Consider the following 15,242-nt stretch of genomic DNA (forward strand, 5'->3'; position numbering starts at 1 on the left):
TAACATTCCATCCATAACACAATTGACCAAGGGTGAAATCCAATTTGCATAACGTGTATGTATATATCATCCCCCTTTCCCCTTTTCAACGTACACATTCCTAAAAACACACACCAAACCCTAATCCCATCATCTCTCTCTCTCTCTCCATCTCTCTCCAATTCAACCTCCAAATCTGATGCATACACACCAATCATTCCCTTAATCAATGTCAGACCTCGTAATCACCGACCCCAAGAACCCCCTGGGGACCCCCAGCAGCTCAAGATCCATCACCGAGACGGTCAATGGGTCCCACAAGTTTGTAATTCAGGGCTACTCTCTGGCCAAAGGCATGGGGATTGGCAAGCACATAGCCAGCGAGAATTTCACGGTGGGAGGCTATCAGTGGGCCATTTATTTCTATCCCGATGGCAAAAACCCCGAGGATAATTCCACTTATGTTTCGGTTTTCATTGCGTTGGCTAGCGAAGGCACCGATGTCAGGGCGTTGTTTGAATTGACTTTGATTGATCAGAGTGGGAAAGGGAAGGATAAGGTGCATAGTCATTTTGATCGGTCCTTGGAGAGCGGTCCGTATACGCTCAAGTATCGTGGCAGTATGTGGTATGGCTTTCTTGTTTGGTTTTACGTATTGCGTGCTTTTGATTGTGAATTGTGGTTTTGCTTGTTAATTTTGTTGTTGATTGTATTTTATGTTCTGTTAGAGGTTGGGGAATGTTTCTTTGAGATATAGTGGTCTTTTTATATTTAAGATTCGGATATTAGGTTAGTTCAGTTAAAGGATGTAAATGGGAATTGTTAGTGTGAGGGCAGTTTATATGGTTCGTTGTGATTAGACTAGGTGGATTTCTCTATATTGGAACGACAATTGATTTTTGTTATGGGGAATCAAGATGTCTATGATAAACAGAAATCAACAACCTATTCTATTTTGGGGGTGATATTTGGTAAGATATGCAAATAGTGCAGTGCTTACATGTGATGTGTAGCTGGTAAAAAATGCATTTCTGGAAGTAGGAGGAAACTTAGATAAACATACACACCAATAAGTGTATATATGAAACTTCTGATGTTAATGTAGTTGTGGTGGTGCCATAGGTACACTGCAGCCAGCATGTATATATCTTCCAGGAGTCCACTAATGTCATGTTGAGGGCGCTGTAATAATTTTCTTAGCAATTTAATTAGACAGTAAGGGTCACCTTATAATAAGTGCTTGTGTTTTGTCATCTAGCACAAAGAAGCATGGATGTATGCTTGTTCCATCATACTTAGTACCAGTACTACTGAAATAGACTATGAGAAACACTCCACTTACTTTACTGTGATTACACCAGAAAACACAGTACTCACTTTGCATAGATGTTGATCCATTAATATATGGCTTCTAAATAGGTCCTTTGACTTTTTGTGCTTTGCACTTGCTTATAAATGTATGTTCTTAACCTTAATAATATTCCATGTGTAAAGGTACTACATAGTTTTTTCAAGTAATGATCTGGTTATGTTGCTAAATTTAATTTATACTCATCAGAAGTACTAGCAATATTGACGGAGTTCTAATGTTCAATGTGTAAGTTACTTGTACTCGAGCGGGCTGAAACTTGGTCATTTTGGCCTCAAGAAGTTGATGCTAAGGTTTTAGGTAAAAACATAGTTTATTGTTTTGTTTAAAAATTGTGCAGATGGTCTTATAACATTATTGATTTATTGTTAACATAACTTTTTTAAAAACTTTTAAAACTTATTGAATAACTATAAATTATTGAAATCTGTTTATAAATGCAAACTGTTAGTATTATTCTGTACAACTGAAAAATAATACTCCCTCCGTCCCAGCCAATAGTATACATTGGGGGACGGGGACGCGGCATGGATTTTAATGCTTCAATACAATATAGTTCTGCAACTTATTTTTAAGATTTTCTCTTTATGTATAAAACTATGACATTTATATTTTTATACAAAAAAAGAAAATTTTAAAAATAAGTTATAGAACTATATTTTATAAGAGCCTTAAAATGCGTGCCGAGCAATGGGAAAAAAAAAATATACAATTGAATGGGATGGAGGGAGTATATTTTAAGAAGACAATTATTAAAGTGAAAAAAATACATTTCTAAAATCTGTAATATTTGTCGAAAGAACTGTAGAAACTATAATGGTGTGAGTGAGTCAAAACTGTATTTGCAATCGAAGTTTTAAAATAACATCGACACTTAAAAACCCGACAATTAAAGGGGAAACGTCTTACTTTTTTTATTTTTTTCCATATGGCATTAATCATCAGAACATGTGATTAGTAGCTCCTTGAACTTCTAGAGAAGTTGTGGTCTAAGAAAATCTTTTTAAAACTCGTTACTTCTAATTGGAAGATCGGATAGTGCAAGTATTGCAGGAACACTAATAGAGGTGAATAATTTATCAAAGCCATACATAATGTAGCCTCAACTTTTGGGTGCACATCTGTTTCCAATTACATTTGAATATTTGGCCAAGGTTATGTTAATTTTTTTTTGATCAATTATAATCCAAATGATAAAATCTTAAACATCTTAATGAGGTGTCACAAAAACTGCTGTAGGTTTCAAATTGTTACCGGAGGTTGTAAAACACCATCTAATTAAGTATATTGTCCATTGTGATTCTCTATCTTTGGAAAATTGGAGAAGTGAAGTGTTTTGGGACTCGCATTTTATTAGTCATGAAGTGGCTGTTAATAATATTTATTGTCTAAATATTTGCACTTTTTTGCATGCTTTTGTTGTCTTGATTTCTAGTTATTGGTTTTTGATAGGTATTCTATATCATTAAAAAAAGGAGTAGATCCTGTTATTGATTCCAATTTTATTGCAATATTTGATGGGTATGTGCTTTGTTAGATCTCTGCCTGGTTTATCTGATTGGATAAATATAAAAAAAACAACATAAATTAACAACGGTCGCTGGGCGGTTGCACATATATATTAAAGGGGATGCCCTTGTGTGGTACAATTCTGATTAGTTTGTGTTTAGATTTGGGATTGGAAAATGTGAATTTCCTTTGTTTATGGAACTACATTCTATGGTGAAGTCCTGAACGAGGTGACATGCATAGAATATTGGTCTGAAACTAATTTAGGATTACTTTTCCAATGCCATGATGTGAATTGTAAAAATAGAAAATCAAATTATATGGCATGCACAATACCACAATGGTTTCATGTACTTTTCCTGGAATGGGCAAGTGTTAGGAATCAGCTTAAGTAGCAGTCTATAGACATATGAGCAGGGATAGTAGTAGTAAGGGTAATTGTGTCTTTTCATTACAAGTTAGTAGAATAAGTTAGTAGAGTCTATAAATAGATCTACTCAGTTGAATCTACTCAGTTGTTCCACTAACTTGTAATGAAAAGACACAATTACCCTTACTACTACTATCCCTGCTCATATGTCTATAGACTGCTACTTAAGCTGATTCCTAACAGCAAGTTAGTTCTTTGTGTCTGGGTGTGGGAGCAGCTTGAGCAAAGAAGAGTCTGTTTCAGTCTGAATTTGAGCACGCTAGCTTATAAAAAGTCTAAATGTATTTGTGATGGAGTGAATTGCAACTCTAACAAGTGCTTAGCTTTTTTGTCCAAACTTACAAGTTTGATGCAGATTTATGACTATTTTTACTATGTTAGGCATATTTTTCAACAGTAGCTTAGATCGAAGAGAGAAGAAAGGTGCAATCTTGTAGATCTTCAAATAAGCTGTTTCTAGTAGAGTCAGTAGACCAGTACTGTAATATAGTATATTAATGTAGTTTGATGTGATGTCTGCTCCAGAGAAGCATGAAGCGTACTGTCAATGGACGACAGAGTTCTGTAATATTCTTATTCATTGGGTTAGTTCATTTATTTTTCCTTTCTTTTTTGGCTAATTAATTAATTTTCGGTTGTTAGTATCAGATTGCCAGCAGATAGTTAATACATGGACTCTGCTATTCTTGATCAGTACTTGTATTGGCTGATGTTGAAACTAATTTAAAATACCTCATCAGGAACAGACAACTATTGATGGAAGTTCGAAATCATAATACTGTCAATTTTTTCTTATTTATAAATTATATAACTTGGAAAATGATGACCAAGTTTTTCTTGAATGGTTTGTCCAGGTGAAGGCAAGGTAGGTTTGAAATTCAAAACATGATAACTTGAATGTGAACTCTTGTTATTGAGCATATATACATAAACATATCTGACAGTTTGACTTGGGTGCCGCATGAATAGTCCTGTGAACATCTTTGAAAGTTGATTTCTTGGATGATTGATTGTGCATAGAATTTTTATTGTGCTATTCAGACTCACATTAATTCGATAAAATATGAAAAACGATTTCCTTGCATTTCTTTAGTTGGTCAGTGATGAATCCTTGTGTATATACTAAAATTTCTGGTTTTTTATTGTTCAGTTAATTTATGCAACTCTTTTTATTTTTTTCCCACCATTCGCGGTGTTGAATGAGTTCACTATACAGGTGATACACATACCAACAGGCACAACCTCATCTAATAAATGCAAATAATATGTAGCTGGATTCACTAAATATGAGCAAGCAAGATAATTGCACTTGAGAGTATAACAAACTTTTGAAAAAGCAATGGCCTAATTGTTTCCAAGTTTAGGACAATTGCTAAAAAGGCTTCATAGTGAGGTAACTATGATATGCTAAAGCATGCTTGGGGTTGGGATTTCAAAGGTGTACAATCACCTACCAAATGATGGTGAAGTGTTGTGGAAAATTGCCAACAGAATGCTACTGTGACTATTTGTTTTTCTACCCTCCTAGCACAGTGTACCCTGATGTAACTTTAGCTAGTTAACTAGACTATAGGCTACACAGTGTGAGGGGTCATGGATGAGATGCCAGATGTTGCTGATGATAGCATTGTCAACGCTTATGGGCATGACTTGTCCTTGAACAAAGGTACATCATGTGGGACCTCATAGATGTCTTTAATGATGATAATAGAGAAGCATTCTCAGGTTCTACATGCAGAAAAATTGCCACTTGGTCCTATATACTATGGAGTCAATAGCTTGATAAGAAACTTGCTTTTAAACACTCCTGTACAGGCTTACTTGCTTCAGCAAGTTGTGTGAAGCATCTATTCTATAATATCAAATATTGCTAGTTATTGTATTTCTCAATTTTGTTTCATTATTCACAGATTACTGGTTTAAGTGTCCCTGATCGATACTTTTGCACTTATACCTATCTGAAGAATAAGGGTGTGGGTCTAATGGTTAGTTTAGTTTCTAGAAAAGGGATTAAATTGTACCGTCGTAGAGATTCTACCATCCGTGTTTGCAGTTTCATTCATCTTTTGATTTATTTTTTTTGACAATTTAACTCTTTATATTAAGTATTAGTTGACGGGGTGTGAGGATTTAAGTGTATTATTTTTATCATGGGGAAGGGGGTGGGGAGGCCTTTGTCACCAGGCTATCCTGAATCCTCATCTGTTCATCTCTCTCTCTCTCTCTCTCTCTCTCTCTCTCTCTCTAACTGGCTAATTGTTCATTGCCTGTCATTTAGGGGATATAAGCGTTTTTTCCGACGAGCAATGCTCGAATCATCAGATTACCTGAAAGATGATTGCCTGAAAATCAATTGTACTGTTGGAGTCGTAGTTTCTGCAATAGACTGCTCAAGGTTACACTCCATTCAGGTCCCAGAATCAGATATTGGAGCACATTTTGGCATGCTACTGGATAATATGGAAGGATCAGACATCACCTTTAATGTTGCTGGAGAGAAGTTTCCCGCTCATAAGCTGGTGTTGGCTGCTCGTTCCCCTGCCTTCCGATCTGAGTTTTTTGATAAAATGGTGGAAGATGAACAAGAGGTTTCTGTTATGAATATGGAGCCCAAGGTTTTTAAGGTGAGTATATGTTGAAGAAACTCATTTAATTTATTACCAGTTACCGCCCATATTTCTGCATGAATTGTATTATCATGCTTTTTATTGCTTTTGCATTTCTCTTTATGCTGGTCTGAGTTCAGTGCTGAATTTTATTGCTTCGTGACAGGCTATGCTGCACTTTGTTTACAGAGATGCCCTTCCAGAAGATGAATTAGTTACTTCTGGTTCTTCCTCTTCTATATCTGAAACATTAACGGCAAAATTGTTAGCAGCAGCTGATAAGTATGATCTGGGAAGACTCAGGAGGGTGTGCGAGTCTCGTCTCTGCCAGGATATATCTGTAAACTCTGTTTCAAGAGCTCTAGCTCTGGCAGATCGTTACCACGCCACAGAATTAAAAGGTGTTTGCCTTCGATTTGCTGCTGAGAATCTTGCAGGTTTGTAAACTATGTACCACTTTATTTTTTCATGTGTTGATGATCAACTTTTCTCCAAACCTTCGTTGTAAATAAAGTAACACTCACATTACATGATTGTTGTTACTTTAGGACCTTATCTGTAACCGCTGTTGCAGTTATGTGTGTTTCAAAGTTATCATCGAGATTCAAGCAATGCCTCGAGAATGAATATAAAACATATATATGGTTTAATATTACATGTAATTGCAATTCTGAATCATATAATTACATTTCATGATACATTATGATTTTTGTTATGTGTAAATTCAATGAATGAACAATGTTTGGGGGTCTATTTTAGTTTCAATAATAAAACTTCCAGTTATATACAAGTATTATGGTGATGCTTGGATTCCTGATGCTACAGGAGCAAAGGTTCAAACTTCATCACAGTAAAAAGATAGGCAATATACTCGACAATTGCCATAAGATCCTATGTATGCTTTATGATCAACATAGACTTTTTGCAAACCATGATATATTCTTGCCCAACAGTCACTGGAAGAATTTCTGCTTCATATGCTTTTTTCAGGCAGGGTCCTAAACATTCCACAATTTAGATGTCTGCAAATTTCACGGAATAATATAATATAGAGAGCTTATTGCACTTTGTAACTCTACACTTTGGCTGATTAGCAAATCAGACCCCACACTTTGAAACGTGACAGTTTGTCACCCTAAGTTTCATTTAGCTTTCGGTTTGTAACCCTGGCCCACACATCCGTTAAAAATAGCCGTTAACTTTAACTGTTTGAGAGGTAACAGTGTGTATATTAGTTTCGAACAGCTACTTTACTCCACGTGACCCCTGAAAATTTATTATTTGTGTGTGTTCAGAAATAATTTTAAAATATAATACATAAATTTTGAGAGGTCACAGGGGGTAAAGTAGCTGTTGGAAACTAATATACACACTGTTACCTCTCAAATAGTTAAAGTTAACGGTTGTTTTTAACGGATTTGTGGGCCAGGGTTACAAACCGAAAGCTAAATGAAACTTAGGGTTACAAACTGTCACGTTTCAAAGTGTGGGGTCTGATTTGCTAATCAGCCAAAGTGTGGGGTTACAAAGTGCAATAAGCTCTAATATAGAAACCAAACTAGGATGCCAATAATACAATAGAAATGCTTATGCTTTATGTTTCCTTATTTGTGGATGAGCGTTTACCAATTTTATGGCGGATGGGATATATGAAGTTCTGTAGCTCTTATGGAGCAGCGCTTTTCATCCACCTGCTATTAGGGAGTGCTGCAGTCTCTCTCTCTCTCTCTCTCTCTCTCTCTCTCTCTCTATGTATATGTATATATGTGTTTGTATGTATTTATGCACACACACATATTTTACGGGGAAGGGCACTATGATGGTGTTGGCTGTTTTTTAGGTTCCATTCTATTGAAGTTACTGCTACCATGTTTGTTTAAGGAAAGGATGCTAGAATGTTTTGTGGAAGTGGTTTGTTTTTAAATAAGTATATTGAATGACCAAACTTTTGGGAAGGAGAGTTTGCCTTGAGAGTTTATATGGTGAGGGTAGCTGGAGCTCGTTGTTTACATCTTGAGTTAATTGCTAGTATTTTGCTAACAAAGGACTCCATTATGAAGCATTATATGTCGCTTAAGAAAACAAATGAAAAAAATTCTTTATATCATGTGGTTTTTTCTTACAAGGTTTCATGGTTTTGTATATTGACCATTAGGAGTACTTATTGGTAGCCTATGTATATCACATAGTTTAATGTGTTTCATGGACCTGCCCTAGCAAATAATGACTAAGAGTTGTCTTGCATTCCAGTGAACATGCACCACTAGTTTGCTTTCATATGCCCCATGATTTCCCTTTTGATAGCCTTGAATTTTTTTTAAAATCATTAGACACAGCTATGTAATTAGGTCTTATATTTGATGATCAACTAGCCTCTCATTTCCCAAACAAGATCAGTTTTTAGTTATCTGCTGCTATGTGAGGCCTATAGGTAAATGGAGTTGTTGAGATAGAGTGATTAAATCCTTCTTCAACAAGTCTGCCCTCTTAATGCATTTAGTCTATAGACAAAGACTTGCCATTCTCACTAAGCACATAGATCGACACACTGAGATATTTTAATTGCCGAAATCCTTTGAGGATGACGGAGTGATTCCACTAGTTTATGTAGATTGTATACAGACACATTTACTGCTGTAGGTAGTTTATATATAAATATTTGATATATAACTGTAAATAAACAGACAACTATGATGATTCGTTTTCAAATTAATTATATCAAACTCAGCATTTTATCTGCAAGAAAGTAGTTCAACTTTGAAAACACATTAAATTATTTTGGTGATACAATGGTCTTGTCTTTTAGCACTCACTGTTCTTGTGGCATCCTCTTCAGCCTTTCACTTCTGTTGTATTTCTATATTGGTACACAGGTTTATTTCTAAAAAAAAAATTCCAAAAACTTGGGTCCTAGGCATATATATTCCTATCACATTCTCGTCTCCAGTAAGAGAAGAAGATTAAGTTGATAGGCTTTAGCTTAATCTATTGTTCTAGCCTTAGCTATAGTATTTTCCTGTGCAATTTTATTCCAAGCAATTTCATTGTTCTTCCTTTTCTTATTTTACTAATCCAGCTTTTGCATTTTGTGTCTTTACTCCTCTTCCACCACTGGACTTCTTGCATTAGCTGCACATTTTCATTTCTGTCTTTATGTTCTATATATGCATCTGATTCGTATTCCACTGGATGGATAATAAGATAAGTTTATTTTTGTAAATATTGTAGATAGTTAAAAACACATGCTGTTGTTTAATGCTATAAAAAAAATACTCCAACTGTTTTATGCTATTTGTTTTTTGATAAATGTAGCGTTTTAATAATTTATATAGGTAAAAACAATAGATCTTTAATGTTATAATCTGATACCCCTGTTATATGCTTTTGTTTTTATATTCTTTTACACATATTAAATTCATCATTTTCTAGAATATTGGTGCAAGTAGTTGTACTCAATCACAATATTGTGCATATACATAGTTGTGCAGAATAACCAAAGAACTGGGTGCTGTTGCCCTACCACAAGTGAAGTTAAGATTGTATGGAACTGTATACTCAATCAATAAGGATAGAGTTAGAATTCAGCATTTATTGTCTTTTTTATATGGTAAAATAAGTTTAAATCTACTATAAAGACAACAATAAAACCGTAAAGAAGCAAATAAATTAATACAGAGGGTAGTATTATACAGAGCAGAATAAATCTGCGATCGTATGTTTTTTCGGGGTTAAGCTGAATGGTATGGTTCTTCTAGGACGACCCTACATTTCTGCACCTGAGTAGGTGATTCCTTTTTTTTTTTTTGCTATACCAAAAATATTCTTGTTTTTGCTAGTAGGCTGGATATCAAGGTTAGGCATATCATTAAATGTGGTCAGGTATCTCCTGCTTGCCTTTGTAGTGTGCAACCCCTCCTCTTCATATTCAAAGTTCTGAAGTTGCCTACAATATTATTGTATTTACTGAAAGTTTTTGGTATTTTCTAATGTTTCTTACTTGTATGGGTATGAGATCACGTGCATGCACACGCGCGCACATACACACAGGTTTGAGATGGATATTTAAGTTGTCACATTTTTTTATTTTTTTATTTTTTTGGGGGGGGGGGGGGGGGGGGCTTTAACCATGAATTTCGTACTTGGCAACTTATTTTGGTCTTTAGAGGCGCTTAGAAGGTAGAGAGGCATTCAGTTCACTGGAGTTCTGCAAATGACCATTTGGTGTTTTTGTGTGTGTTGAGTGGAAGTGAGGAGCTCTGGCTATTGAGTTGGTACATATAGTAAGGGTTAGGAATAATATGTCCAAAATCTATCCTGACCAAGCTTAGGCTTAACTTGATCACTTGTGAGAAGGATCCATTTTTTAGGAGTTCCTAAAAAGTGGTTTGCTTTTGTTTATAATTTGCTGTGCATAAAATTGATTATACCTATATTTTCTGATGTAGCGGTTATGCGATCAGATGGTTTTGAGTACCTTAAAGAGAACTTTCCTTCACTACAATCGGAGCTCTTGAAAACTGTTGCAGGCTGCGAGGAGGATTGTAGTAGTGGGGGAGGCAAGTCCCTAAGTGTTTGGGCTCAACTTTCAGACGGCGGAGATACAAATGGTAGGAGGGTAAGACAGAGGACTTGATGGATACAGATGATGATTGCCGTTCTTGTTGTAAAATGGAAGTTGATCGTCTTTAGGAGAAGCAGGTGAGATCATAAAAACTGAAGACATGCTACAGAAAGCAAATTATAACATAGGCTTGTTTTTTTTTTTTGAACACTGTTGTAATGTTAATGCTGCTTGTAGGATTTTTATTTTCGAATTATGTTCAAAGTTGTGTTTAGGACTGGGGCCAAGTATTCCAGTACTATCGGCTGGGCCCGACTATGCCAGTACTTTGGTTGATCAGTACTATTGTATACTAATCTTTTTCTCGATGTCAAGTCGTGTTCTGTGGATTGGTAGTTTATTTCACATCCTTTTTTGCGAGTCTTCTGTTCGGCAATACCTGAAACCTTTACCAACAAGGCTTGATGTTGATCCGCACATGCTAATAACTACAGCATTGATGTTATTTGTTTACTCTGTGTTTCATTATGTTAGTTTTGTTTGCGAATTTCACACATGTTAAGAAAACTCAACTCTCAAGTGTATATCACATATCCACGTCATGTATATTAACTCAAAATATGTAAAGAATTGAGGACACTTGAGTACACTTGAGAGTTGAGTTTTCTTTAACACTTGTGAAATTTGCATATCAACGTCATGTATATTTAACTTGAAATATGTAAAGTTTAATACTCAAAAAAAAAAAAATATGTAAAGAATCGGTTTGATTTGAATCAGTTTTTATGGCATTTGTTTTGGATCCGGTTCCAAAATTTTCAGAATTGAATTTTTTTTGGTTTGATTTCGTTTAGGCCTCTGAAATTGTGCAAATCAAACAATGTTCAAGCCTAATTTTGGTTAAGGTCTGATGCTGGTTTTAAGCAGTATTATTTTTAATAAAGAAATGAGAAAAAAAATAAGGGATGGAGAGAGAGAATCTCATTTCTTTACGATTTTTTCATTACTTAGAGCATACTCAACTCCAACCATGCTCAGCTGTTATCTATAAATTTAGCCAACCTCCTATGGACGATTAAATTTGTCGAACCTCTACAGGTAAGAAATTTTTAGTACTATTTTTAAATTATAACCAACTAATATAGCCAATACCATTGAAGCAAAATGTCTTACAGGTTCAACAAATCTTACATAATGTCTTACAGGTCTCATTTAGCCAACACCGTTGGAGATGCTCTTAGACACATATTTTAAAATGTACATAAAATATTATTTCATATTATTTTTAAAATTTTTATTTTCCATATAAATATTTATTCAAAATAAAAATTAAAATAATATATGAAATTATATTTCATAAAATTTTTAATATATGCCAACCCTCCCCTGATAAACAAATTTGGGCAAAGAGGGGGAGTATTTAACTCAAAATAAACTATGGTAGCGCACAAGTTTGTTGCAGTGATAGATGTCCACGTGCATCAACTAATTTAACAACAACTGCTCAGGATTAGGCCTGTGACTTTGTTGACCATTTTGCACTAATGTTGTTTTCAAGTTCAATGACAAGCCAAATTTGGAATGCAGTGATTCAAGATACATTTTGTTCATATAGATGGAATCTCTGTAAGCCTTTGAGATCTAATAATAACAATGGATACCACTTTCATGGCACTTCAACAACTTATCTATATACAGACAGAGGTAGATCCAGAAGCAAAACTAAGAAGCTCTACATCCAGCAGGCTTCTGCAGCACTAACAGTTGATGGTGAAGATGCAAGTCAGAGGTACATTTCTTCTGCAACACTGGACATATCTTTAGATCTTGAAGCATTTTATTTTTTATGTGTTTGTAGACAGAGGCGGATCTAGTAAGAGACACGGGGAACACGTGTCCTTCCTAATATTTTTTTTTTTGATATGTTTTAATCATTCTAAATTTTACAAAATTATAAAACTATAGAAGTGTCCTGACAAAATTTGAAAATATACGGGTGTTTTTTGAAAATGTGTTTGGTGCCCCCTAATAAAATAATCCTGGATCCGCCCTGTTTGTAGGTATGCAGTGGTGACGGGAGCAAACAAGGGGATTGGATTTGAGACAGTGAGGCAACTTGCAATATCAGGAGTGACGGTTATATTGACCGCCAGAGATGTCAAGAGAGGTACTGATGCTGTGGCTTCATTGGCTTTGCCTAATGTTGTTTTTCATCAGCTTGATGTTCAAGATGATAAGAGCATCCATTCTTTGGTCAGTTTTATTTACGAAAGATTTGGGAGGCTTGATATCTTGGTAAGTTATGATAACAAGCACGCACACTCTTACAATGAAATTGCAGTTCTGTTGTTTATTTAGTTGATGATGAATATGTAACTGTTGCAGGTAAACAATGCAGGCGCTTCTGGTGTGACTGTTGATGAGGATGGCCTTAGAGCAATGAAAATAGATCCTAATTCTTGGGTAGACCCGATTTATTCTTATAATTCCTTGCGTTTATTTTAGTACATTGTAAATCTTACATGAATTAGTTGCACTGTTGCATTCTCTGACAGCTCTCAGGCCAAGCAATGAATGTTGTTCAGGGTGTTGTTAAAACAAGCTACCATACGGCAAAACAATGTCTGGACACCAACTACTATGGGGTGAAGAGAGTTACCGGAGGACTTCTTCCACTGCTAGAGCTTTCCACTTATGGAGGGAGGATAGTTAATGTCTCCTCCCTCCGCAGTGAATTAAGGGTAACCATTTATTGCTTACTATTTTAAGGAAAGCAACTGCACAAAAAGAAATTAAAATTCACATTCTTTAGAATCAAGAGTCGTCGATGAAAGTAGAAGGCAATTGATGGCGGTTGGTGCATTCTGATTCTGAAAGTCATATTACAAGCTCAAAAGGCGTAAATTATCCCTAAAAAATTCAAACAAACTTTATTTATCATATCACTATTGTCCAATAGAATGGATTTTTCACCAAAGTTTAACGTTTTGTGCAGAGAATCCCAAGTGATGAGATAAGGAAAGAACTCGGTGACATTGAAACTCTAACTGAACAAAGAATTGATAAGATAGTTGACAAGTTTTTCCATGACCTGAAACACGACATGCTTGAAGCGAATGGATGGCCAATGATGTTGCCAGCTTATAGCATTTCCAAGGCAACTCTGAACGCGTATACTAGAGTTCTAGCAAAGAAGTATCCTAATATGTGCATAAACTGTGTCCATCCAGGTTATGTTGATACTGACATAAATTGGCACACGGGGACAATGACTGTGGAACAGGGTGCTAAAGGTTCAGTTATGCTGGCTCTTCTTCCTGATGGAGGCCCTAGTGGTTGTTATTTTGATCAAACTCAAGTTGCTGAATTTTGATTGCATTTCTTTCAACATAAGAATGCTAATCCCAGTTTTTAAAGATTAGTTTCTTTAGTATTTACAGTCGGGATCTGTTTCGAATAAGCATTTTAGTTGTGAAAATTAGGATTCAGTGAATTGCAGTATCAAAGTACAAATTTTAATTGCTTTAGTTAAGCATGAAACAGAGGTTTCAGCTCCAAAAATTAAACACACCCTCCCTCCTTATCTTAGCCGTGACTTCGACTTTTAATCACAGCCTGTGTGACCTATGCGAAGAAGTGTCGAAATAAGGAGGGATGTTCTCTTTGAAAAATAAAAATAAAAAATTGATCATATTTTTAGGAGGGAGTAATTCGAATAAGAAAGATTCAACTATTACAGGAGGAAAAGCCAACACAGGCTATACAGCAATTTGTAGGTATAAGCAGAAGTCTCACTCATGCACAATGCTACTATTCAGAGAGTCTCATTCACGAACTAGTTCTAAAAGTCTTGGTCTTCGTCAATACATATACATTTAAGGTGGGTGTTGATATTTCTAACTATTTTTCTTGTGCTCTAAATAACATTTTATTACAACCCACATATATTAGTAGACCGACTAATATGATTAGTCAAGACCATCAATCTAGAAAACAGATTGTTAGCTGTTCGAAATGACTCATCTACATGGATAACTTTATGTATCATATCATTTTAGAGTCACTCGGGGACTAGTTCTAAAAGTCTTGGTATTCGTCAATACATACGCGTTTAAGGTGGATGTTGATATTTCTCACTAATTTAGGACTATTATGATTAGTTGAGACCATCAAAATCTGGAGAACGGACTGTTAGCCGTTTGAAATGACCCCATCTACATGGATTATTGAAGAAAGAAACTCATACCTACCATGTTCAGCTTATTCATACTGTTAAATTAGCCCATCTGTGAAGTCCTGACACCAAATTAAAATGAATCCACGCTGTTTGACAAATTTTGTGAAGATTAAAATCGGTTTTTCTAGTGTGTGCCATGGGCACATGCTAAGTACCAACTCTCATGAAAATGACTTAATTTGATTGGTGGAATTGGTGTGAATGCGGGGGGCCATCAACATTTAATATCCATCCACCAATCAAAAATTAGTATTCTCATGGAGTTGGTGACTATTGTGTGCCCATAGAAAATTCGATTAATAATTCATCCCCATCCATATCAATGGACAACTAAAAATCGAAGACCTGTACAAATGTACTCATAAATTCTTCATTTCATTTCTCCTTTGCTTGACTTGCAAAGTCGTTCAGGGCCCAACCTAACAGAAGTCTCGAGCCGGTGTCTAAACAGACCTATCATGAATTAAAAGCTGTGGAATTTAGTACTCATCTAGGCTAAATTCTAAGTACTCATTCAGACTATAGCAAACACATTCTCAAGGTTGCAGTTT

At 35.4% G+C, this 15,242-nt stretch overlaps 2 protein-coding genes across 2 annotated transcripts; both read left to right on the plus strand.

The window, feature by feature from the left end:
* Positions 1-13: 13 nt before the first annotated feature.
* On the plus strand, positions 14-10,822 carry LOC108192345 (BTB/POZ and MATH domain-containing protein 4). Its single transcript, XM_017372238.2, has 4 exons — positions 14-606; positions 5,566-5,911; positions 6,060-6,330; positions 10,339-10,822. The coding sequence occupies exons 1-4, from the start codon at positions 209-211 to the stop codon at positions 10,524-10,526; spliced, it is 1,203 nt and encodes a 400-aa protein (XP_017227727.1). The 5' UTR covers positions 14-208; the 3' UTR covers positions 10,527-10,822.
* Positions 10,823-11,887: 1,065 nt separating this feature from the next.
* On the plus strand, positions 11,888-13,947 carry LOC108192441 (short-chain dehydrogenase/reductase 2b). The gene is made up of 5 exons (XM_017372202.2): positions 11,888-12,243; positions 12,515-12,749; positions 12,840-12,917; positions 13,010-13,195; positions 13,450-13,947. The coding sequence occupies exons 1-5, from the start codon at positions 11,999-12,001 to the stop codon at positions 13,825-13,827; spliced, it is 1,122 nt and encodes a 373-aa protein (XP_017227691.1). The 5' UTR covers positions 11,888-11,998; the 3' UTR covers positions 13,828-13,947.
* The last annotated feature ends 1,295 nt before the right edge of the window (positions 13,948-15,242 follow it).

The sequence above is a fragment of the Daucus carota genome, chromosome 9 (assembly GCF_001625215.2).
Source record: "Daucus carota subsp. sativus chromosome 9, DH1 v3.0, whole genome shotgun sequence".
Taxonomy (NCBI): Eukaryota; Viridiplantae; Streptophyta; class Magnoliopsida; order Apiales; family Apiaceae; genus Daucus; species Daucus carota.